The sequence below is a fragment of the Sus scrofa genome, chromosome 13 (genome assembly GCF_000003025.6).
Source record: "Sus scrofa isolate TJ Tabasco breed Duroc chromosome 13, Sscrofa11.1, whole genome shotgun sequence".
Classification (NCBI taxonomy): Eukaryota; Metazoa; Chordata; class Mammalia; order Artiodactyla; family Suidae; genus Sus; species Sus scrofa.
In genome coordinates this window covers 132,512,200-132,534,941 of record NC_010455.5, presented here as the reverse complement: position 1 = coordinate 132,534,941, position 22,742 = coordinate 132,512,200, and the positions used below count along the sequence as shown (strand labels likewise).

The 22,742-nt window shown below is 43.8% G+C and overlaps 1 protein-coding gene across 3 annotated transcripts in view; it reads left to right on the top strand.

Moving 5' to 3' along the window:
• Positions 1-20,396, top strand: part of APOD (apolipoprotein D) — a 48,049-nt gene extending 27,653 nt beyond the window's left edge. For 2 of the 3 annotated variants that reach the window (XM_021070086.1, XM_021070087.1), the window contains 5 exons: positions 500-678; positions 4,221-4,370; positions 12,862-12,983; positions 16,893-16,981; positions 18,758-20,396. In XM_021070086.1, the coding sequence (XP_020925745.1) occupies positions 4,248-4,370; positions 12,862-12,983; positions 16,893-16,981; positions 18,758-18,996 (573 nt within the window). In that variant the 5' untranslated portion in view covers positions 500-678; positions 4,221-4,247 and the 3' untranslated portion in view covers positions 18,997-20,396. Of the gene's footprint in view, positions 1-473; positions 679-4,220; positions 4,371-12,861; positions 12,984-16,892; positions 16,982-18,757 lie in introns of those variants that run through there. The other variant, XM_001926063.7, reaches the window with a different exon arrangement.

Here is a 22,742-nt window from a genome sequence, read left to right as displayed (position 1 = left end):
GAGCTGGTATCTTCCCTACACACCCAGCTCGGGTGGAGACAGAAATGACAGTCTCTCCTTCACAGTGAAGAGGCTGTGGCTCAGAGACGTGGGTGGCTTGCCCAGGACCACGGAGACCACCAACACTAATTCCTAACCTTTGCTCTGTTGCCTGCGTCCCATTCCAGGCCAGGGACCACATGGGTGGATTTCATGCTCCGTTTTCAGGAAGTAGGATTGTTGATTTTTCATTTACACAAAAATGAAAAATAAATAGCAGATGTTTGAAAACATGTTGCAAGTCCTCTTACTGGAACTTAAAAGTGCGTTCTGACTGAGAAAATTTGGTTTGAAAATGCACAGAGCCAAAAAAGATGTTTTGAATGAAACACACTTTGTCTTTCTCTCTCTCTCTCTCACACACACACAAATATCTCCTTGTTTCGTCTTCAGGGAGCAGCTGTGAAGGAAACTGGGGGAGGGAGTTGAACATAACATCCCATCTTTGTGTTTCATACAGAGCTCAGCTTTTAGGCCAGCCTTCCTGAACTGTAGGGGGTGTGGCATGCATTAAAATTAAACATCAGTGACCCTGAGGAAGCTTATAAAATAGCTTAGGAGAAGCCAGTCACCAACAGAAGGCATCTCACCTTGGATGATTCTGCATGTGGAAACTTCTTTCATCTTGATTTAAAAAAGGTATGTACTGTAGTCTTAATTTTCACTTACGATAAATAATGCTTAAAATAGAGAGAGTCTTGACTTTTCATTGCCCCCCTTTCAGCTAAAAATAATAACTAACATGACTGATGGCCTTTGCAGACTTGGTCTCATTTTTTCCAAAAACAACCTTATAAGGGAAATGTTGTCAGTGGCGTTTTTCAGGGGAAGAAACCAAAGTCCAGATATCCTAAGCAACAGGCCTAAGGTAAGATCACCCACAAATGCCAGAGCTGGGGTACCAACATGGTGTTGACTCACCTCAAAGTCTTCAGCTTGCCTTATGCACCCCCCTCTATACTATACAAGACAATGAGGAATTTTTCCATACACCAATACCACGCTAGGTGAATTCTCAGGGGGCCGTTATCTGGTGTGCATTGCAGTAAAACTGACCCAAAAGTGCTTTGGAATGCATTGGGTGAATAGAAAATGCATGTCATATTAATATTAATCGAATTAACTATTAAATTAAAAATTAATATTAATAGAACATGCAAAAATACTTTCTTCAGAAGATATGTTTTCTTGTTAGATTTCGTAGTGAAATGGTTTTTAAGACCCATTTACTTGTGGGAATGCATCTCATTTTATTATGTGTAATCTACAAAGCTCATCCTTAAGGTTCTGTGGTTCCTGGAGACCCAGGTGGATGCTGACACACAGATGTGTAGACTTGTAGGAGACCTGGCCTGAGTTCTGGCTTCACAGCCTACCAGGAGGCAATTTTACTGAGGTCACAGAGAATGTCAGTGTAGGACCCTTCCAGCGAGGGTGTTGGAGAGATTCAGGCGTCTGTGAAATACTGAGGCCAGGGCTTCTCCCTGAAGAAGCTCAATGAGTATGAGCAGTGATTCATAGAGTCAATTTTGGCCCAGTGTGGATGCACCAGAACCTTAGTAGAATTATGTTTTAATAATTTAATATTTGGTTAAAATAAAATTGAAGTTACGTCTATTTTTTAAGTGTGTGAGCTCACCTCATTAGGACCATCTTCCCACTAGTATGAGAAGATGATACAAAAATAAACCATATACACCCAAGTTCAGAGATATATGTTAATAATGTGATTTACCTTCAGAAGGTGGTCAGTAAGTTTTGGGTGAGTTAGAATGTAAGGGGCGCTAAAAAACATTACAGCTGATAACAGCCCTTTCTCTCACACTCAAAAATTGAATCCTAGGAATAAAAGGACTGCAATAAAGAGGCATCTTTGAGAGAGATGCAAGCAAGGGCAATTAGTTGTGCTCTGAAAACCTCCTACAGAGCCCAAGAACATGTTTCAGCCCACAAGAGAACATTTTATAACAAGGTATTTGTCAGAGTAAGACATTGGGGAACTGACTTTTGGTGTAACTGTCACATGGTGAGACAAGACTCATCTGGTACAAAGGTAGGTGTTTGCTGAAGCCACTGAAGGTGGTGCACAGAGGAAAACACGGCTCAGAGGTGCAGTAGAAGGAAGAGCTGGAGATGGGACCCGAGCCCCAGCCCTCTGCCCCTTCTGGGCCTCAGCTTCCCCATCTGTACACCGGAGAGGAGGGTTTGGGTAAAGGACTTCTAAGGTTCTGTCCAGTTTGAGGGGCCCTATGGAATATGCATAATGTGTGGCCTTCATTTGAGGTTAGAACTCCTGGGCAAGGTACTGAGCGTGGAGCCTCCTTGGGCCCAAGGGTAGAACTGTAGTGGTTCTGAGAACATCTTAGAAATAGATGCAAATTTTTATGGGTTCAGCCTGGGTTTTGGCAAATCCATCATCCCTCGCGGAGGTTAAAAGACAACTAAGTGTTGTTTACCTGGTGGTAGGGGCTGATGGAGAGTGGAGCCTCAAAGACTAGGAAAGTGGTCCCTCAAGGAGGGGACCCAGAGACCACTCCTCCAACACCCACGCCCCCAGACCCTGAATCTGCTTTTACTCATTATATAACTGTTCTTTTGAAAAACAGGCAACAAAACCTCCAGAAGAAAAGCTATTGATTAGTAAAGGTTATTTTGAGGTTCAGAGATTCCTAAGAAAGTGGCTATAATTATTCCTGTTATGACACATCCTTTTAAATACTCAAATCTGAGAACATCTTGCTTTGAGTCGGTCCTCTTCATCCCAGGGAGAAAGGCAAAGAGCTGGAAATAACTCTTGTGCAGCTCCAGGCAAGGAGTCACAAGGAAGAGAACAGACTGAGAGCAAGTCAGTGAAAGAGGTATGGAGCAGCCCAGGCTCCCACCCTGCAGCCCCCACCCCTGCCCACTGCCCCTCCCCAGAGCAGCTTCCACACCCAAGGACACTGGGCTCAAATGCTTGTGGGCACAGTCACAAGTCAGCTGCTGGTCCCTCTCTGATTAAATGTATATCATCTATGAAAAATACCCACAAAAGAAAGAAGGAAGGAAGGAAGGAAAAAAGAAAAGGAAAGAAATTTGGGGGGTTCCCGTTGTGGCTCAGCGGGAACGAATCCAACTGGGAACGATGAGGTTTCAGGTTCAATCCCTGGCCTCACTCGGGGTTAAGGATCTGGCATTGCTGTGAGCTGTGGTGTAGGTTGCAGCAGATCGGATCTGGTGTTGCTGTGGCTGTGGCCTAGGCCAATGGCAACAGCTCAGGTTCGACCCCTAGCCTGGGAACCTCCATATGCTGCCGGTGGGGCCCTAAAAAAAAAAGACAAAAAAAAAAAAAAAAAAAAAAAAAAAAAAGGGAAACAATAATTTGTTTCTGCTTTTCGTAGTAATAATAACTAGCATTTATTGGGCATTTTCTCTGTGTCAGACACTGCTCTAAATGTTCTTAATATTTTCTCATTTCTTCTCATGGAACTTCATGAGGTTGGATGATTATTATTCCCACTTAACAGCCAAGGAAACTAAAGCACCCAATGGACACAGTTATCCTTAGTATGTGCAGAGCCAGAGTTCAAACCCAGTCACGGGGACCCAGGGAGCATGGTGCTTCCTGTGCAAGTTTCCAGGCCTGCTCTTGGGTTGATACACAGCCCAGCAAAATGGGGACAGGGTGGAGAGGTGGAGAGAGGGAGGCATTTCTCTGATGAATCACACAGGTCACTAAATGTAGCGCATGGGTTGTTTTCCATTTGTTTTTTCCCACACTGTTCACTTGGTGGCTTCAGTGTCCCCGTTGCCTACTGCACCCCCTCCCCCACCATGCACACATGGTTTCTGTTCTTTCCACAAGTATCTACTGCGCCTGGCACTGCAAGGTTCTGTGGCTGAGTCCAGGGAGAATCAGACAGATATTCATCTTTGGAAAAAGCACAATTTGGTGTGTGGGGTCAGGGGCAGCTCACAAAATAAATCCAACAAACGCTAATACCAGGCAGAGTGTGTTCTAACGGAGGTACAGAAAGTTGTAGAGAGGCTCCTGGGGACACTGATGGTTCAGGGGGCCTGCAGGATGGTTCCGGAGGCAGAGGAGGGGGCTGCTCATGGAGGGACTGGCCAGCCCCGACATCTTCCTCTGGGAACTCAGTGTCCTCAGAACGCCTCCAGCTGCTTTGTTGTCCCCACGCCAGGTCCATCTCCAGCCACCCAGCCCCAAGATGGTGCCAACGCTGCTGCTGCTTCCCGCCCTGGCTGGCCTCCTTGGAGTGGCTGAGGGACAAGCCTTCCACCTCGGGAAATGCCCGAATCCTCCAGTGCAGGAGAATTTTGACGTCAATAAGGTGCGATAAAAGGCAAACTCCCACTTGTTTTGCTGTCTCTTGTTTAAATAAGCATCCTACCAGGTTCAGTTTAATGATTCCGCTTTGTTGGCCACCACAAGCCTTGGGGTAGGTACTTACTGGGGGCTCCCCCAGAGAAGACCCCGCCCGAGATGAGAGCTGGGGAGCAGAGAGGTTTTGGAAGCATGAGCGGGCATGCGGGGAAACCGAGACAGAGAAACAGGAAAGCAGTTTAGGGTGAGTTGAGAAGCAGATTGCTCTGGTAACAGCCAAGGTCAGTCCTGCTAGGGATCCTCTGCGGAAATGCATAGAATGTGCCTGAATGCCCACGGAGGCAAGTGGGCAAAGGGGGCTCCCACGGCACCGGCCAAGCGTCTGACAGAGGAGACACAGGGGCTCGAGGTGGGAGGCTGGCCCTGTGTATGGGAACTGCCCACCATGACGGAGGTGAGCCCAGAGCTGGGCTAAGAGGGCGTGGAACAGGGCATCTACAGCAGCTCCTGCAGATGAAGATGTTGAATGCAACCTATCTGCTCAAGTCACACAGCCGCAAATGTCAGGTAGGATTCAAAACTAGGCTTCCAGGAGTTCCTGTCGTGGCTCAGTGGTTAACGAATCCGACTAGGAACCATGAGGTTGCAGGTTCGATCCCTGGCCTTGTTCAGTGGGTTAAAGGATCCGGCGTTGCCGTGAGCTGTGGTGTAGGTTGCAGATGCAGTTTGGATCTGGCATTGCTGTGGCTCTGGCTCTGGCCAATGGCTACAGCTCCGATTCGACCCCTAGCCTGGGAACCTCCATATGCTGCAGGACCGGCCCTAGAAAAGGCAAAAAGACCAAAAAAACAACAACCTAGGCTTCCCTGTAGGGCAAGACCCCTGTGGGTTACTCAGACAGGGCCTAGAAGAGGACAGAACTCTTCCAAGGGGCTTTCTTGTTACCTACATTAAACAGTTAGCAATATAATTAGCTCACCCATATACAGCTCTTCTTCCTCAAATCAGGCCCAGCCTTAACTTTATATGACTAGGAGTGGGGTGGGGCACTGAGCAGCAAAAAGAGGCAGCCTGACTTAGAGGCTCCCATTGCTCCTAACTCATGCCTAGAATTTCCCCATTAAGACATATTCTTTCTCTCTCTCTATTTTTTTTTTTTTTTTTTTTTTTTTTTTTTTGTCTTTTTAGTGCTGCACCGAAGGCATATGGAGGTTCCCAGGCTAGGGGTCCAATTGGAGCTATAGCTGCTAGCCCACACCACAGTCACAGCAACGTGGGATCCAAGCCGCGTCTGCGACCTACACCGCAGCTCACAGCAATGCTGGATCCTTAACCCACTGAGCAAGGCCAGGGATCGAACCCGCATCCTCAGGGATGCTAGTCAGATTTGTTTCCACTGAGCCATGATGGGAACTGCAAGATGTATTCTCTTTCTGGAAAGTTTGGCTCTCTTTTAAGAAGCAACATGTTATAAGTAATATTGAAGTTGTCATCAGTTATTCACATGCCAGTGTGAATGTGTGTTGTGAGCTCTTGGGGATGGATTAGGTAGGGAGCTTAAAACCTGACAGGGTGGGGAAGGAGCACCATCAATGTAGAACTGACACAGGTGAGGTAAGAAGGGGAGATATGGTACCCTGGAGTCTACACTGACTTACTCCATTAATTCTAAGGGCTGATCCCTTTATTTAGGTAACCTGGAGGTCCACAGGAGGCTTTCCAGAAAAACTCCGGGAAACTGGAGCTACGTTTCAGTTTTAGGGTAAAAGTCTCAAGACACTTTGGATATTATAGTTGATCTGCATTTACAAAAGTCCTTTAAGGAGTAATTCAGAATTTTTAAAACAGGAGTTCTTGTCATGGCTCAGTGGTTAATGAGCCTGACTAGCACACATGAGGATGCAGGTTCGATCCCTGGCCTTGCTCAGTGGGTTAAGGATCCAGTGTTGCGGTAAGCTGTGGTGTAGGTTGCAGTCATGGCTCAGATCCCGTGTTGCTGTGTCTGCAGTGTAGGCTGGTGGCTATAGCTCCAATTGGACCCCTAGCCTGGGAGCCTCCATATGCTGTGGGTATGGGCCTTTAAAAAAAAAGATTTTTTAAAACAGTTCTATTGAGATATAATTCAAATACTACGTAACTCACCTGTTTATAGTTGTTTTCACTTTCAAAGGTTTTTAGTATATTCAGAGAGTTCTGAAACTGTCATCAAAATCAATTTTAGGACTTTTTTTTTTTTTTTTTTTGTCTTTTCCAGGGCCACACCCGAGGTATGTGGAGGTTCCCAGGCTAGGGGTCAAATCAGAGCTGTAGCCGCCGGCCTATGCCAGAGCCACAGCAATGCCGGATCCAAGATGCATCTGTGACCTACACCACAGCTCAGGGCAATGCCGGATCCTTAACCCACTGAGCGAGGCCAGGAATCAAACCCGAAACCTCATGGTTCCTAGTCAGATTCGTTAACCACTGAGCCACAATGGGAACTCCAGTTTTAGGACATTTTCTATAAATCTGAATATCATTCCAGAAAGAAACCCTATGCTCATTAACAGTCAATCTTCATTTCTCCCCAATCTTCCCTGCTCCAGGCAACCAACTTTCTGTCTCTATGAATTTGCCTATTCTGGACATTTCATAGAAATGGAATCCTACAATATGTGGTCTTTTGTGATTGATTCCTTTTACTCAGCATAATGTTTCCAAGGTTCATCCATGTTATGGTGTGTATCAGTATTGCATTCCTTTTCATTGCTGAAGAATATTTTACTGTGTGGATTATGCCACATTTTATTTATCTGTTCATCATTTGGATTATTTCCACTTTTAAAAAAAATTTATTTGTAATGATTTTTATTTTTTCCATTATAGCTGGTTTACAGTGTTCTGTCAATTTTCTACTGTACAGCAAGGTGACCCAGTTACACATACAAGTATACATTCTTTTTTCTCATATCACCATGCTCCATCATAAGTGACTAGACTTAGTTCCCAGTGCTACACAGCAGGATCTCATTGCTAATCCATTCCAAAGCAATAGTCTGCATTTATTAACCCCAAGTTCCCAATTCCTCCCACTCCCTCCCCCTCCCCCTTGGCAACCACAATTCTATTCTCCAAGTCCATGATTTTCCTTTCTGTGGAAAGGTTCATTTGTGCTGTATATTAGATTCCAGATATAAGTGATATCATATGGTGTTTGTCTTTCTCTTTCTGACTTACTTCACTTAGTATGAGAGTCTCTAGTCCTATCCATGTTGCTGCAAATGGCATTATTTTGTTCTTTTTTATGGCTGAGTAGTATTCCATTGTGTATATATGCCACATCTTCTTAATCCAATCATCTGTTGATGGACATTTAGGTTGTTTCCACGTCTTGACTGTTGTGAATAGTGCTGCAATGAACATGCGGGTGCATGTGTCTTTTTCAAGGAAAGTTTTGTCCAGATACATCCCAAGAGTAGGACTGCTGGGTCACATGGTAGTTGTATGTATAGTTTTCTAAGGTACCTTCATACTGTTTTCCATAGTGGTTGTACCAATTTACATTCCCACCAACAGTGCAGGAGGGTTCCCTTTTCTCCACACCCTCTCCAGCATTTGTTATTTGTGGACTTAATAATGATGGCCATTCTGACTGGTTCGAGGTGGTACCTCATGGTAGTTTTGATTTGCATTTCTCTAATAATCAGGGATGTTGAGCATTTTTTCATGTGCTTGTTGGCTGTCTGTATATCTTCCTTGGAGAAATGTCTATCCAGGTCTTTTGCCGATTTTTCAATTGGGTTTTTGGCTTTTTTGCTGTTAAGTTGTTTAAGTTGTTTGTATATTTTAGAGATTAAGCCCTTGTCTGTTGCTATTTCCACTTTTTGACTCTTAAGAATAATGCTGCTATAAGCATTCATATACAAGGTTTTGTGTGTTTGTTTTTGTGGAGTTTTTTGTAGACATATATTTTCAGTTCTCTGGGATATATGCTTAGGAGAAGAATTGCTAGGTCATGTCATAACTGCATGTTTAAACTTTTGAGAAACTGCCAGCCTATTTTTCAAGAGTCAAACCATTTTGCATTCCCACTGATAGTGTATCATTCTGATTTCTCTGTATTTGACCACACTTTTTACTGTCATCTTTTTGATTGTAGCCATTTTTAGTAGGTATGAAGTGGCATCTCGTTGTGGTTTTGATTTGCATTTCCTTAACAGTTAAGGATGTTGAACATCTTTTATATGCTTCTTGTCTATTTCTATATCTTCTTTGGAGAAATATCTTTTCAAGTCCTTTGCCCATCTTTTAACTGGGCAGTTTATCTTTTAAGTATTGAGATGTGAGTTCTATATATATTTTTAGATACAAGTCCCTTATCAAATACAAGATTTGAAAATATTTTATTCCATTCTAAAGATTGTCTTTTCACTTTATTGATGTGTCCTTTGAAGCATGAAACTTTTTAATATTTATGAAGTCCAGTTTATCTGTCTTTTTGTTGTTGTTGCTTGTGCTTTTGGTGTCATATCTAAAAAAATTTTCTGCCTAATCTAAGGTTATAAAGATTTACTCTTATATTTTCTTCTAAGTGATTTATAGCTGTAATTCTCACATTTCGTTCTTTGACCCATTTTAAGTTAAGGTTTTTTGTTTGTTTGTTTGTTTGTTTCTTATGTTTTGGGGGCCACACTTGCAGCATATGGAGGGTCCCAGGCTAGGTCAAATCAGAGCTACAGCTGCCAACCACAGCCACAGCCATAGCAATGTGGGATCCACAGCAACCTACACCTCAGCTCATAGCAACGCCAGATCTGTAACCCACTGAGTGAGGCCAGGGATCAAACCCGCAGCCTCATGATTCCTAGTCAGATTCATTTCCGATGCACCATGATGGGAACACCTAAGTTAGGTTTTGTATATAGTGTGACATAGGAGTTAAACTTCATTCTTTGTCATGTGATGATCCAGTTGTTCCAGAACTATTTATTGAGAAGATTATTCTTTCCTTATCAAATAGGCTTGACATCCTTGTTGAAAATCAATTGACCATATGTGTAAGAGTTCATTTTCAGACTCTCAATTCTACTGAACTATGTGTCTGTCCTTATACCAGCATTATACAGTCTTGATTATTGTAGTTTTCTAGTAACTTTTAAAATCAAAATACCTGAGTCCTTCAGATTTGTTCTTCCGGCTATTCTGGCTACTCTGATTTCTTCTAGTTGTCCTTTGGATTTTTATATAAATTTTAGGATTGATTTGTCAATTTCTGCAAAAAAGCCAGTTGGAATTTTGGTAGAGACTGTATTGAATCTGTATGTCAATTCAGAGGGTGTTGCCTTCTTAACAACTCTGTCTTCTAATCCATGAACAGAGGATATCTTTCCATTTACTTAGGTCTCCTTTAATTCATTTCAACAATGCTTTGTAGTTTTTGGAATATGTTTTATGTTTCTTTGGTTAAATTTATTCATAAGAATTGTATTCTTTGGATGCTATTGTAAATAGAAGTTTCTTAGTTTGCAAATTGGTCATTCTGCATATTGAAATACATTTGTTTCCTCTATATTAATCTTGTATCCTTTAACCTTGCTGAATTCATTTATTAGTTTAATAGTTTTGTATGTGTATTTGTGTGTATTCTTTAGGGTTTTCTATGTACAAAATCCTGTCATCTGGAAATAGAGATAGTTTTACATCTTCCTTTCCATGATTATTTTAAAATATTGCATTCTCCTTAAATAGAGAAAACGAGACCCAAAAAGACAAAAGGATCCTCATAAAATAATATAATATCATGAGGGAATATGACTTGAAAAGCAATCTTCCACCTCTGAGTTTCCTTTTTTCTGGAAAATCATGCTTCCTCAGTTTTCACTGTGGAGCACTAAAGTCACTTTAACAATAATAGAACTATTTTAAATGCATTGTATATAAAGGAGCTTTTTCTGATGATGCCTTTGCAACGAGTTGAACTCTAACCTTATTCTTTGGTGCTTTAAAAAAAATAAGTCCAGATGAAAACTATTACATTCAGAATGGATAAGCCATAAGATCCTACTCTATAGCATAGGAGTCTATATCCTGTGTCCTGGGCTAGACCATGATGGAAAAGCATATTTTTTAAAAAGAATGTATATATAAATATACACTTTGCTGTACAGCAGAAATTGGCACAACATTATAAATCAACCATACTTTATAAAAATTTTACGAAAGAAAAAACATTTTTAAATAAGTCCAGGAGTTTACTGTGGTGCAGTGGGATTGGCCACATCTTGGGAGCCCTGGGATGCAGGTTCAATCCCCAGCCCAGCTCATTGTGCTGGGGATCCAGTGTTGCTGTAGTTGCAGCTTAGGTTGTAACTGCAGGTGGGATCTGATCCCTGGCCCGGGGACTCCATGTGCTGTAAGGCAGCCAAAAAAGAAAAAGAAAGAATAAGCCCAGTGATTTCAGTCGAAAGCTATGCTTTAATGAATGAGTGGAAAACTTATGTCATAAAGGTGGGCATATATTCTAGCAGAGAGCCATGTGACCGAAGCAATACTGCCCCCTGTTTGCAGTATGTTCTCATTTCAAATTCTGACTTTTTCAAAGTAACTGCATCTCCTTGATTTTGTTTGGTTGAGTAATGTATTTTCAAATTTCTAAATGATTTCAGTTAATACTTTGACTACATAAATATATTCACATCATTCAAAATTCTGAAGATGCAAAAGAACATGCAGTGAAAACTTTCCTCTCCACCTCTATATCCCAGCCTCAGTTTTCCTCCCCAGTAACCAGTAAAAACAGCTCATAGTGTATTTTTAATGTATATGTGTATAAACAAGTACTTGTATAAAAGCAGTAGGCAGCATGATGTCCATGCCCTATCCCCCAGAATCTGCAGATATGTTTCTTTACATGGAAGAGGTATTTTGAAGATGTTATTAAAGTTATGGACCTTAGTATATACACTGTTTTGCACCTGGCTCTTTTCCATTAAATATATCTTGGAGATAATTGCATGTATCTCTCTCTCACTTTTTTTTTTTTTTTTTTTGTGGTCTTTAGGGCTGCATCCGTGACATATGGAAATCCTCAGGCTATGGATCGAATTGGAGCTATTGTTGCCAGCCTACGTCACAGCCACGACAACTCAGGATCTGAGCCGCACCTGTGAGCTACACCACAGCTCACGTCAACTCCAGATCCTTAACCCACTGAGTGAGGCCAGGGATCAAACCCACATCTTCAGGGATACTAGTGGGGTTTGTTACTACTGAGCCATGATGGGAATTCCTGCATATCTTTCTTTTAAAAGAGGATGAATGGATGTGCCATCATTTATTTACCCAGTTCCCTACTAATGCTCATTTAGGCTGTTTCCTGTCTTTTGTTATTACAAATAGTACTGCAATGAATAACCATATACGTACATCATTATCAGATACCTTCTCAGAAGTAAAATTGCTGGGCTGGAGTAGAGTATGCATGGTTTTAGTTTTGCTAGATATTGCCTAATTGCCCTCATGAAGGTGGTAGATTGGACCACCATGCAGGGCAGTGTGTGGCAGCAGGAGTGTGCGCTTGTCTCCCCTCACCCTCACCCTTGTTGGGGACATGGCTCGGATCATCAGTGTCAGAAAATGAGACACATGAACACGGGGAGATCTTGACAAGGCTCTTTACTTCTGCAGAAGGGCCCGGGTACTCAAAAAGGGCACACAAAGAAGAAAAGACCCTCCCTATTTATCCCTAATGCAGGTGATGTACCTGTCCCCTTCCCATTGGTCAGGTCAGAGGGCACATGCTTCTGGGTTGGCTAATTTGAAACAAATTGTTACTGGGAGAAGGGGTGGGGGGTTCTTAGGTGGTTCAGCCCAAACCATGGAGTAACCAAGATTTCCTTTGATGGAAAAGACATTATGTTACTTTCCACACCCTCACCACTGCTCACTTCTTTAAAAGTGGACACTGCAGGGAAGATATGACCCAAGAGCAAACCCCCAGGGGAAGAATAATACAGGTCTTCTAAATCCCGATCACCTGCCAAAAGCCTTGGTGACCAACTCCTTCTGTGGTGGTGGTGGTGGGGGGGCGTCTAGCTAGGAGGAAAATTCAATCAACTCTGGAGCCCCCGCTCCCTACAGTAAACATATCTGACTTGGCACACGATTTGAAGATGCGTTGTTGAATCATGAAATATTTGAGGTGGCACCTTACATCATCTAAACCCATCCCTTCTTTTTACAGAGTTTAGAATTTCACATAGATTTTGACTGAAAGGGACACCAAGAGCTAAATAAGGAGCACTTTAGGAATAGACTGTGGCATTCGACCATTGCCTACACATCCAATTCACTTGTTCTCATTTGAATCAATATCTTACTCAGTGGCTGCTGGGAACAATGCAGCCCATTTAGTCTGGTTTCCCCAGGAAAGGGCTCTGCTCTGAAAGACAACAATGGGGAAGAGTTTGCAGGTCCCCAGAGAGCCACAAGGTTTGCTCTGCTTGTCGTTGTCTCTGCAGTATCTTGGAAGATGGTATGAAATTGAGAAGATCCCAGTGAGCTTTGAGAAGGGAAGTTGCATCCAAGCCAACTACTCACTAAAGGAAAACGGAAACATCAAAGTGATAAACAAGGAGTTGAGGTGAGTGGCCATGGTTTCAAAATTAGTGCACGTCCCAGAGGCAGCCCCACAGAGAGCTGTCCTGAGGTGACTGGTGTCTTTGCCATGTGGGGAGGTTGCAGACATCGCTGGGTCTGAGCTGCCTGCTCACCATAGGTCCTGAGAGGAAAGCTTTGGCAAATAGGATGATAGGGACTAGGAGTCACTCATTCACTTGTGAGCCCCTTATTGTGTCCCAGACCCTATGAGGGGACCTAGGGATTCAATGGTAATGCAAACTGCAAGGTTCCTGCCCTCATTGCAGAATAGACCCTCTGGTAGCCGAGGACAGCAGGGATCCTCTCGTCTGACCTCCAAACCAAGAGAGAAGCCCTTTCTATCGCATCTGCTAATTGAGGACATTTAGCTTAGCTTGAAGCCCTCCAGAAACTGGGAGCTCATCGTTTTCCATGACAGTTTATCTCATCTCTGGACAGTTTTAACTGTTAGAAAACTCCTTTTCTTGTTAAGCAAGAATCAAATATGTATCTCGTTACACTTTAGGTTGTGTGAACGGGAGAGCCTACAGAAATATACTTATCTGCTATTGACGGCTTCTCACAGGTTGATATGTGATCCAAAAATTCGTACTTTAGAAAGCATACTTTTATTTTATTTTATTTTATTTCATTTTATTTCATTTTATTTTTGCTCTTTTTGCCTTTTCTAGGGCCGCTTCCTGCAGCATATGGAGGTTCCCAAGCTAGGGGTCTAATTGGAGTTGTAGCCGCCGGCCTACACCACAGCCACAGCAACGCAGGATCCGAGCCGCGTCTGCAACCTACACCACAGCTCATGGCAACGCCAGATCCTTAGCCCACGGAGCAAGGCCAGGGACCGAACCTGCAACCTCATGGTACCTAGTCAGATTCGTTAACCACTACGCCACTACAGGAACTCCTAGAAAGCAAACTTTTAAAAAGAGCCCTAGCAAGAACTCCGACCCACCTGCCATCAACAAAGATGAAAGTAACAATAAACAATGGTAGCTAATATTAATAGGCATTCTCTGTGGGCAAGCTTCAGTTCTGTATGTGTATGTATATAGGTGTAGGTATGCATGTATATATATATATATATATATATATATATATTTATGTGTGTATATGTAAATGAACATAGATATTTATTGAATCCCCATAGCAACCTGAGGTAGGTACTATTATTAACCCCATTTTTATGGATGAGGAAACTGAGGTAAAGGAATTTGCCCAAGGGTCATACAGTTTATACACAATGAAGCTGCAAGTTTCAAAACCAGGGAGAAGTGAAATGGAGAAGAGACTAGAAGACATGTGAAAGAGGCTGAGAAGGAAAGCTTGCCATTCCTGTTCCCTAGTTTGTCTAAGAACTCTGTTCAACTCCAAGAAAACAACTACAACTCAGCCTGGAAGTTACTCAGGCTCAGAGAGGCTTTGTGTGGCCATCCTACTGCCTGTTAAGCATCCTGTGAGCCAAAACACAGAAGTTTGACCCTCTGATCTTGCATAAGCCAAAGCAACAAAGTAAGAATCTTGAGGAGCTCTAAAGGAAACTCCTGCTCATTTCAGAGCCCAGTAAGGGCTGCAGGAATTGAGATGCAGACCCCTAGAAGATCTTGCAGGAATTTTGTAGGCCCCAAAGTTGCAATGACTTTATTTTAAATATTTGTTCCATTCTAAGGCCAAGAGTCAGACAATGAAACAAATTCCCAAACCCATGAGATGCCCCTAGCTCTCCTTCCGAGTTGGCCAGGAGTCTCTTTAACTGTATCCCAAATGTTAGGTCACTCTGCCTCTAAGGTCACTCCTACTTAAGAGCAAGGGCACATGGAAGGTTTGTTTAGTTCAGGAAAATGGTATAGTTTCTCCTCCCAGATGTGCTGCGGAACAAGCAGGGGACATGGCAGGGAATCTAAGCAAAGTACCCTTAGGTAGTGTTAGAATGTGAGGGCCAACACAGGTGGCAGAGGCTAGGGGCTGAAGGACTCAAGCTTTGGAGTTAGGCTGCCCAGTTTCAAAGCCTCATTCTACCACTTACTAATGATTTGATGGTAGGTTGGTTATGACAATTTTCTAAACCTCAGTTTCTTCCTCTGTAATATGGCAATAATTATAGTCCCTCCTTCCATAAGGCCGTGTGAGGGTTAACTAAGGTAACACATGTACAGCACATAAAACAGTGTTTGGTATGTAGTAATCACTGAATATTACCTATTATGGCTAATCCACTTCTACTGTTGAAAATGCAAATGCGTATTTCCTATGAAGAAATTGTGAGTTTATGATCAGACACCAGTGTTTTGAAAACTGTTCTGGAGCCAAACATAAATGAAGGTGGAAAGGGGAAACGTCTTTTGGGAGGCACCTGGTTCGTTGCTAAGCAATTGCATGCAGATAGAATGAGATAGGTTGAGATCCAGGTGAGAGAGCAGGGCATGGTTTCCAGCTCTACTCAGTAATAAACAGAACCTGTAATCCAGGAGCATCAGAGAACACTTCCCATGCCCCCTAACCTGCTACTTATTGTCTGGTTTCTAGGACATCTATCCCCACTAACCATAGCTGACTTTACTGACTTCCTAACACAGGCCATGGCTTTAGTTTTAGATTGTCTGCCCCTCAGAGGGCTGGTGAATGGGCAGCTCCTCTGTTGGCCTGCTAGGAAGAGCACCCTGAATCCTGAGCGCCCTGCTTCACAGCCTCAATCCTTAGCCCTTTCCGCTTGCCCCTATGTCCACGGGGTCTTAGGAAATTATCCAGAAATGAGACTAGCTCCCTTCAAAAGAGTAAAATATTTCATCCATGCAAGCAAAGCACATCACTTTTAAGACACACCACCACTGGGAGTTTCCTGGTGGCTCAGCAGGTTAAGGATCTGGTGTTGTCACTGCTGTGGCGTGGGTTCAGTCACTGGCCTGGGAACTTCTGTATGCTGTAGGCTTGGCCAAAGAAAAAAATTAGACACACCACCGTTTTATATACCACTGAGAAAGAAATGACACTAACATTTGTAAGGTGGCATTAATTGTAAGATGCATATTCACATTTAATGGCTCTGAGATCTGGATGCCTTGGAGAATCCCTGAAGTGAAGTAAATGTTTCCTCACTGCCTGCTTTGAGGAAACCTGGCCTAAGTCAAAACCTCCCACCCTCAATCAGGAGTTCTCTTCTGGCACAGCACGTTAAGGATCTAATGTTATCACTGCAACAGCTCGGGTCGCTGCAGTGGTACAGGTTCGATCCTGGGCCGGGAACTTCCATATGACATGGACGTGGCCAAAACAAAACAAAATACCTCCCACTCTCAATCAGAAGCTTGCTGAACTGGAATAGGTCTCACTGCTCAGGCACATGAACCCCTTTATGGGACAGATGATGTCACATGATCTTACTGAGGTCCAAAGAGGGGGAAAGTTTGCATATCTCCAGACTTCATGTTTTGCAAGATTTTCAGTAATCTAATCAGTCCTTATTTTTCCCTTTGGCCCCTTCTCATTTTTAAAGAAGTGAGTCTTCTCTCTGTGTTAGGTTGTTTCATCTGCTTGCTTTTGCCTTCCTTTTCCTCCCTCTTGATTTGGAGGCCGGGAGCAGGAAATGGCCTTGCAGGCCACTGCACACACTCCAAAAAACAATGTTGACATGCCAGGGCCTCACATATGATCCAGTCCTGGGACACTGCAATTGTTGCTTCCTATCACCCCAAAGCTGCCTGCCTTCCCTTCCCAAGACAGGAAGAAAGCAAAGGGGAGGGAATGGAACTAAGACCCAGCCAGCCTTCAAGAAGCCCCTGACCAGAAATTGTAATGTTGGCCACCATGGTCATTCGTGTCACAAATCTTGCCTTTTGCTGATTTTGGGCTTTTAATGAGTTCAGGTTTTTGTTTTTTGTTTTTTTTCAACTCATTGCAGAGCTGACGGAACTGTGAATCAAATTGAAGGTGAAGCCACCCCAGATAACATCACTGAGCCTGCCAAGTTGGGAGTTAAGTTTTTCTGGTGTAAGTATACCGGTCCCTCAGGAGGTTATCAGGGACAGGACATATCCCAGCTGAAGGCTAGCGCCCTGGGTCAGAGCACTCCTGTCACATCTGAGTGTCACCCATAGTGAATCAACGCATACTTATTTGTTCAGCGCCTACTACCTGCCGTGTGCTGGACTAGGCACTGGAGATATAAAAATGAGCAAGACAGAGCTGGCCCTTGTCCCTACGAGGCTTACGTGTCAGTGTGGATACCAAGAAACACCCAGGGATTTACTATAAAACTACAGTAAGTGTGTCCATAGAGGAAGCGCAGATTGAAGCACATTAGACCTGAAAACCCAATCTCCCCTTATTTCCCAGAGGAAACGAATCACTGAAAAGTTTGTAGTTATTAGCAGAATAGCTAGCATTGCGAAAGCTTGGAGGCAGCAATAAGAGAGAAGGTAGGTTGGAGTCCTGGCTCTGTCTGCCACTTTCTAGCCACATTGTTGGGGTCTGATGGGGGTCCATCTTCCACTTAACTTGAACAAGCTGTGCAGTGAGGTTTCCTAGGTGTTGGGAGGTGGAGTTATTGAATAAGATCCTCTGAATGGAAGGGGAACTTTGAGACCAAAAAATGAAGGCAGCTTCATAAAGTACAATTATGAAATCTATTGTGGGTACCTTAGATGCAGGCAGAATCAGGTGAATAAGAGGCATTCGCAGCTGCACCGCACATCATGAAAGGGGTACAGGGGACTTAAAGGGCAAGGCTAAAAGTGGAGTCTGATTACGAGGGAGAAGCACATCCACACTAATTGGAACTGAGGGTTTTTCCCCCACCCCACCCCCATCCCACCCCCAGGGTCTCATGACCATGAACCATCTGTGTCAGCAAGTCATTCTTCCAGTTTTCATTATCAGATGAAGTGTAAATGTTGATGGGGAAGTTATCTGGCTTGGGTGCATTCCTTGTGAGTAGATTTCAGCTCAGTCATGCAGTCAGGGAGAGGTGTGGGGGCCTAAGAAGGAGCTGACAAAATGGAGTCAGCGTGGTTCAGCCATACATTTGTCTTGGACCCTGACTGTGGATGTCAGATTCACAGAGGAAGTTTCTGGATTCAGATGGAGAAAGTAAATCCTCCATCTTTCTTCTCAAGGACCCTTTTAATGTTGAGTTTTTGGTACTATACAGATATCAATGGATGAATCTTTATAGCTCTTTGAGAGGAAGTGTTTGTAACCTGTTACCCCCTGAATTACTATAGTCTTAAGCCTGGAAGGATTTTCGAAGGTCAGGTGAGAAGAAAAACAAACAAACCAACTTAGCCGCTTCGTCCTCCCTTAGGCAAGTTCTAGAGGAAAGTGGGTGGCACAGACTTGGAAAGCCTGAGGCCCCCGACCTTACATTCTTGATTCTGCTTCGCTAAGTGGTGGCTTCATGTGCACTAGCGTTAAGGGCCGCCTGTCAACCCAGAGGGTCCAACCAAACCCACAGCTACTATGGGCTTCCAGGCACCAACCTGCAATCAGGGAGTGGGGATCCAGAATGATGGCTCTGAACTCTGGCTGCACATTCAAATCACTGGGGAGCTTTCTAAAGTACCCACACCTTCCAGTTCAGAATCTAGGAGTTAGGGGTTGGGGAGGTGGGTTTACTGTTTTTCAAAATTCCCATGTGATTCCCACACGAAGCCAGAATTGAGAACCACTGATGCAGAAGAACTAGGACCCCAGAGCCTAGCTCCCAGGATCCTGAAGAAGGTGTCTCTTGCCTGGTCCCTCCTAACACTGCCCTCCTCTGGTTCTCAGTGATGCCATCAGCTCCATACTGGGTCCTGGCCACCGACTATGAGAACTACGCCCTTGTGTACTCCTGTACCACAATCATCTGGCTTTTTCACCTGGATCATGTTTGGATCTTGGGAAGAAACCCTTATCTCCCTCCAGAAACAGTGACCTATCTCAAAGATATCCTGACCTCTAATGACATTGACATTGAGAAAATGACTATCACAGATCAGGTGAACTGCCCCGAGTACCTGCAATGAGGCTTTAAAGGGAGGCTCCATGTTCTTTCTTTTGCTTTGCGTCCCCCCACCCCGCCCCCGCCCCCAGCCACCCCTCACAAGGACACACCAACCCACCACGACAGATCTCTGCAAATACCAGAAGGGAAATGTGACAGCAGAAGCTAGTGGTGAGGAATTCAAGGCAAGTTGACCCAAACACTTAGCCGTGCACCACCGTGTTACTTTGCAAGCCTGATAATAAAATTGCTGCCGACCTGCTGTTCTCACAGTAGATTCCAAATTGGACTAATTATTATGGGGTTTTAATTATAAGCTTTTGTTTGAAAATCCTTAAGCAGTTGTGTTGAAAAAAAAAAAAAAAAAAAAAAAAAAAAGCTAAGCACTGAACAATTTAAAGGTAACAGTCCCGTTGCTGGAAAGGGAAAGCTGATGGCCAAGACACATTCCAGGTGACCTGAATCCAGGTGTCCCCACCCTGCAGTAGGCATTCCTTGAGGGGAATCATTTGAAGTTTTTGAGTCTCTGACAGTCAATTTCCTGGAAGCATTTACTTTCTCATCAGGAAATCTGCAGAGTCAGGCTGAAGAATGAGCCATCTTGGGTCTGTGCAAGGAGGAAGAGAATCCATAAGGGAGAAGCTGTGGGAATATTTTTAAGAAAATAAAATTTTCCCGGATTTACTGGGACCCAGTTGCATTCCAGGCACTGAAAAATACAGAATCCCTGTCCTCCCAGAGAAACTCACAGACTAGAGAGGGAGACTGACAAGTAAAGATGCAATTTGGGAGTTCTCATTGTGGCTCAGTGGAAAAGAATCCAACTAAGAACCATGAGGTTGTGGGTTCGATCCCTGACCTTGCTCAGTAGGTTAAGGATCCAGCATTGCTGTGAGCTGTGGTGTAGGTCGAAGACCCGGCTTGGATCTGGCATTGCTGTGGCTGTGGCGTAGGCCAGCAGCCTTAGCTCCGATTTGAACCCTAGCCTGGGAACCTCCATATGCCACTGGTGCAGCCCTAAAAAGCAAAAGAAAAAAAAAAAGAAAAGAAAAGACACAATTTGAATCCAAGCTTAGGGATGCAAAGGTGGAGGCATGTGAAGGGAGCTGTGGGAGCTTTGAGAAGGTTTCCACCCCTGCAAGGCACAGGTACCTACAGGGTTGTACATGCACGCCTTGGTGTGTTCCAGCTTCATGGGGTCAGGAACCTCCTGCAGTTTGTTGTTTTGTTTTGTTTTTCTCATGTTGGCTATTAAAATCAGAACAGCCTCAGAATTATCATCCTGCAATTGCTCTTAGCTCACATACCATTTGTAATTGACGAATGTTTTGGGAAATGAATAGAAAATGAAGCCAGTTGATTACATTTTTGCATTTTCAGCATGAATATAAAATATTAATTTCCCCGAGCACTTGAGACTCTTTAATGCTTTATAGTAAAGGCTACAAAAAGTCAGAGAAAACTGCATATGTATAATTTTCATTTTACTAAATAAACATGACCTCAAATTTTGGAATTCGAAATTCCTAAAGGCTGGGGTTCCTGTCGTGGCTCAGTGGTTAACGAACCTGACTAGCAACCAAGAGGATACAGATTCGAGCCCTGGCCTCGATGCAGTGTTGCCGTGAGCTGTGGTGTAGGTCGCAGATGCAGCTAGGATCCCAAGTTGCTGTGGTTGTGGTGTAGGCTGGCAGCCTCAGCTCTGGTTGGACCCCTAGCCTGGGAACCTCCATATGCATGGGTGTGGGCCAAAAATACAAAAAAAAAAAAAAAAAAAAAAAAAAGAGAGAGAGAGAAAAAGAAAAAAAATTCCTAAAGGCTGAAAACCACTAGACAAAAAGGCAGGGAGGAGAAGGTAGATGTTGAAGGAGAACCTCTTCCCACAGGTTGGCCTGCTGTTGCACCCAGCGCTCTACCACACCGCCCGCCCTAGCAGAGGACACCGGGCTCCTCTTCTAAAATACATTTCTTTCCAAGAGCGTTAAGATGCCTATCTACCTCTTTCTCATGCTACAAGATAAGTTTTGATTGTGTTCCTCTTAACAGTTGTCTGGTAGCATCTAAGACAATGAACATGGAGTTCCCTTCATGGCTCAGTGGAAACAAACCTGACTAGCATCCATGAGGATGCAGGTTCGATCCCTGGCCTCACTCAGTGGGTTAGGGATCCGGCGTTGCTGTGAGCTGTGGTGTAGGTTGCAGACGAGGCTCCGATCCTGCATTGCTGTGACTGTGGCGGAGGCCAGCGGCTGTAGCTCAGATTTGCCCCCTAGCCTGGGAACCTCCATATGCCTTGGGTGCAGCACTAAAAAGACAAAAAAAAAAAAAAAGAGAGAGAGAGAGAGAGAGAATGTGTCTTAATGGGGAAATTCTAGGCATGAATTAGGAGCAATGGGAGCCTCTAAGTCAGGCTGCCTCTTGAAGGGAAGGGTAAGTAAACAGCAAAATAGAGACAGAAGTAAATACCCCTGTGCCCATAAATAAATGAACCCCATGGCCCCATCCTCAGCTCCACCAGTCATCAACATAGCACCAATTTTCTTTCTTTCTTTCTTTTTTTTTTTTTTTTTTTTTTTTTTTTGTCTTTTTAAGGCCGCACCTGTGGCATATGGAGGTTCCCAGGCTAGGGGTCGAATCGGAGCTGTAGCCACCAGCCTACACCACAGCCACAACAATGCCAAATCCGAGCCGCATCTTTGACCTACACCACAGCTTACAGCAACGCCGGATCCTTAACCCACTGAGCAAAGCCAGGGATGGAACCCGCAACCTCATGGTTCCTAGTTGGATTCATTAACCACTGAGCTACAAAGGGAACTCCACCAATCTTCCTTCAGCTATCACCCACCCACCCACCTACTCACCCCCTTTTTTTTTCCTAGAGTGGTTTTGAGACAAATCCTAAATAGCATCTTATTATTTTGCCTGTTGACGATCTAAGGATAAATCTGTAGCAAGTACAGACACTTTTTAAACAAACAAACAAAAAAAAATGCAAGTTTATGTTTTATATCCTGAAGGTGCTCAGAGAATGTCATTTAATCTATGTAATTAAAAAAAATTATTATCCAGATGAAAGGGAAGATACATGTACAAAAATGTCATCATACTTTTATTCGTAGCAGCCCCCAAACTGAAAGGAGCTAAACTAAAACTAACAGCAGAGGGGAGTTCCCGTCGTGGCTCAGTGGTTAACAAATCCAGCTAGGAACCATGAGGTTGGAGGTTCGATCCCTGGCCTTGCTCAGTGGGTTAAGGATCTGGTGTTGCTGTGAGCTGTGGTATAGATTGCAGACGAGGCTCGGATCCTGCGTTGCTGTGGCTGTGGCGTAGACCAGTGGCTACAGCTCCAATTAGACCCTAGCCTGGGAACCTCCATATGCCACAGGAGTGGCCCAAGAAATGGCAAAAAGACAAAAATAAATAAATAAATAAACAAATGATGCTTGGTTATAATCCACCTTCTTCCAGAAACTGCCTCATGCATAGAAGACACTATAATACATTGGTTAATGGAAAATGTAGATATAAAAAAATAAATAAAACTAACAGCAGAGGAATGGGATCATAAATTATGGAACAGCCCCTTGATGTAATGTGGTGTACTCATTAAAATTCGTGGATATGGGGAGTTCCCTGGTGGCCTAGTGGTTAAGGATCCAGCATTGTCACTGATGTGGCCGGGGTTCAATACTAGGCCTGGGAACTTCTGCATACTTTGAGCACGGTCGAAAAAATTCATGGTTGGAGTTCCCGTCGTGGCGCAGT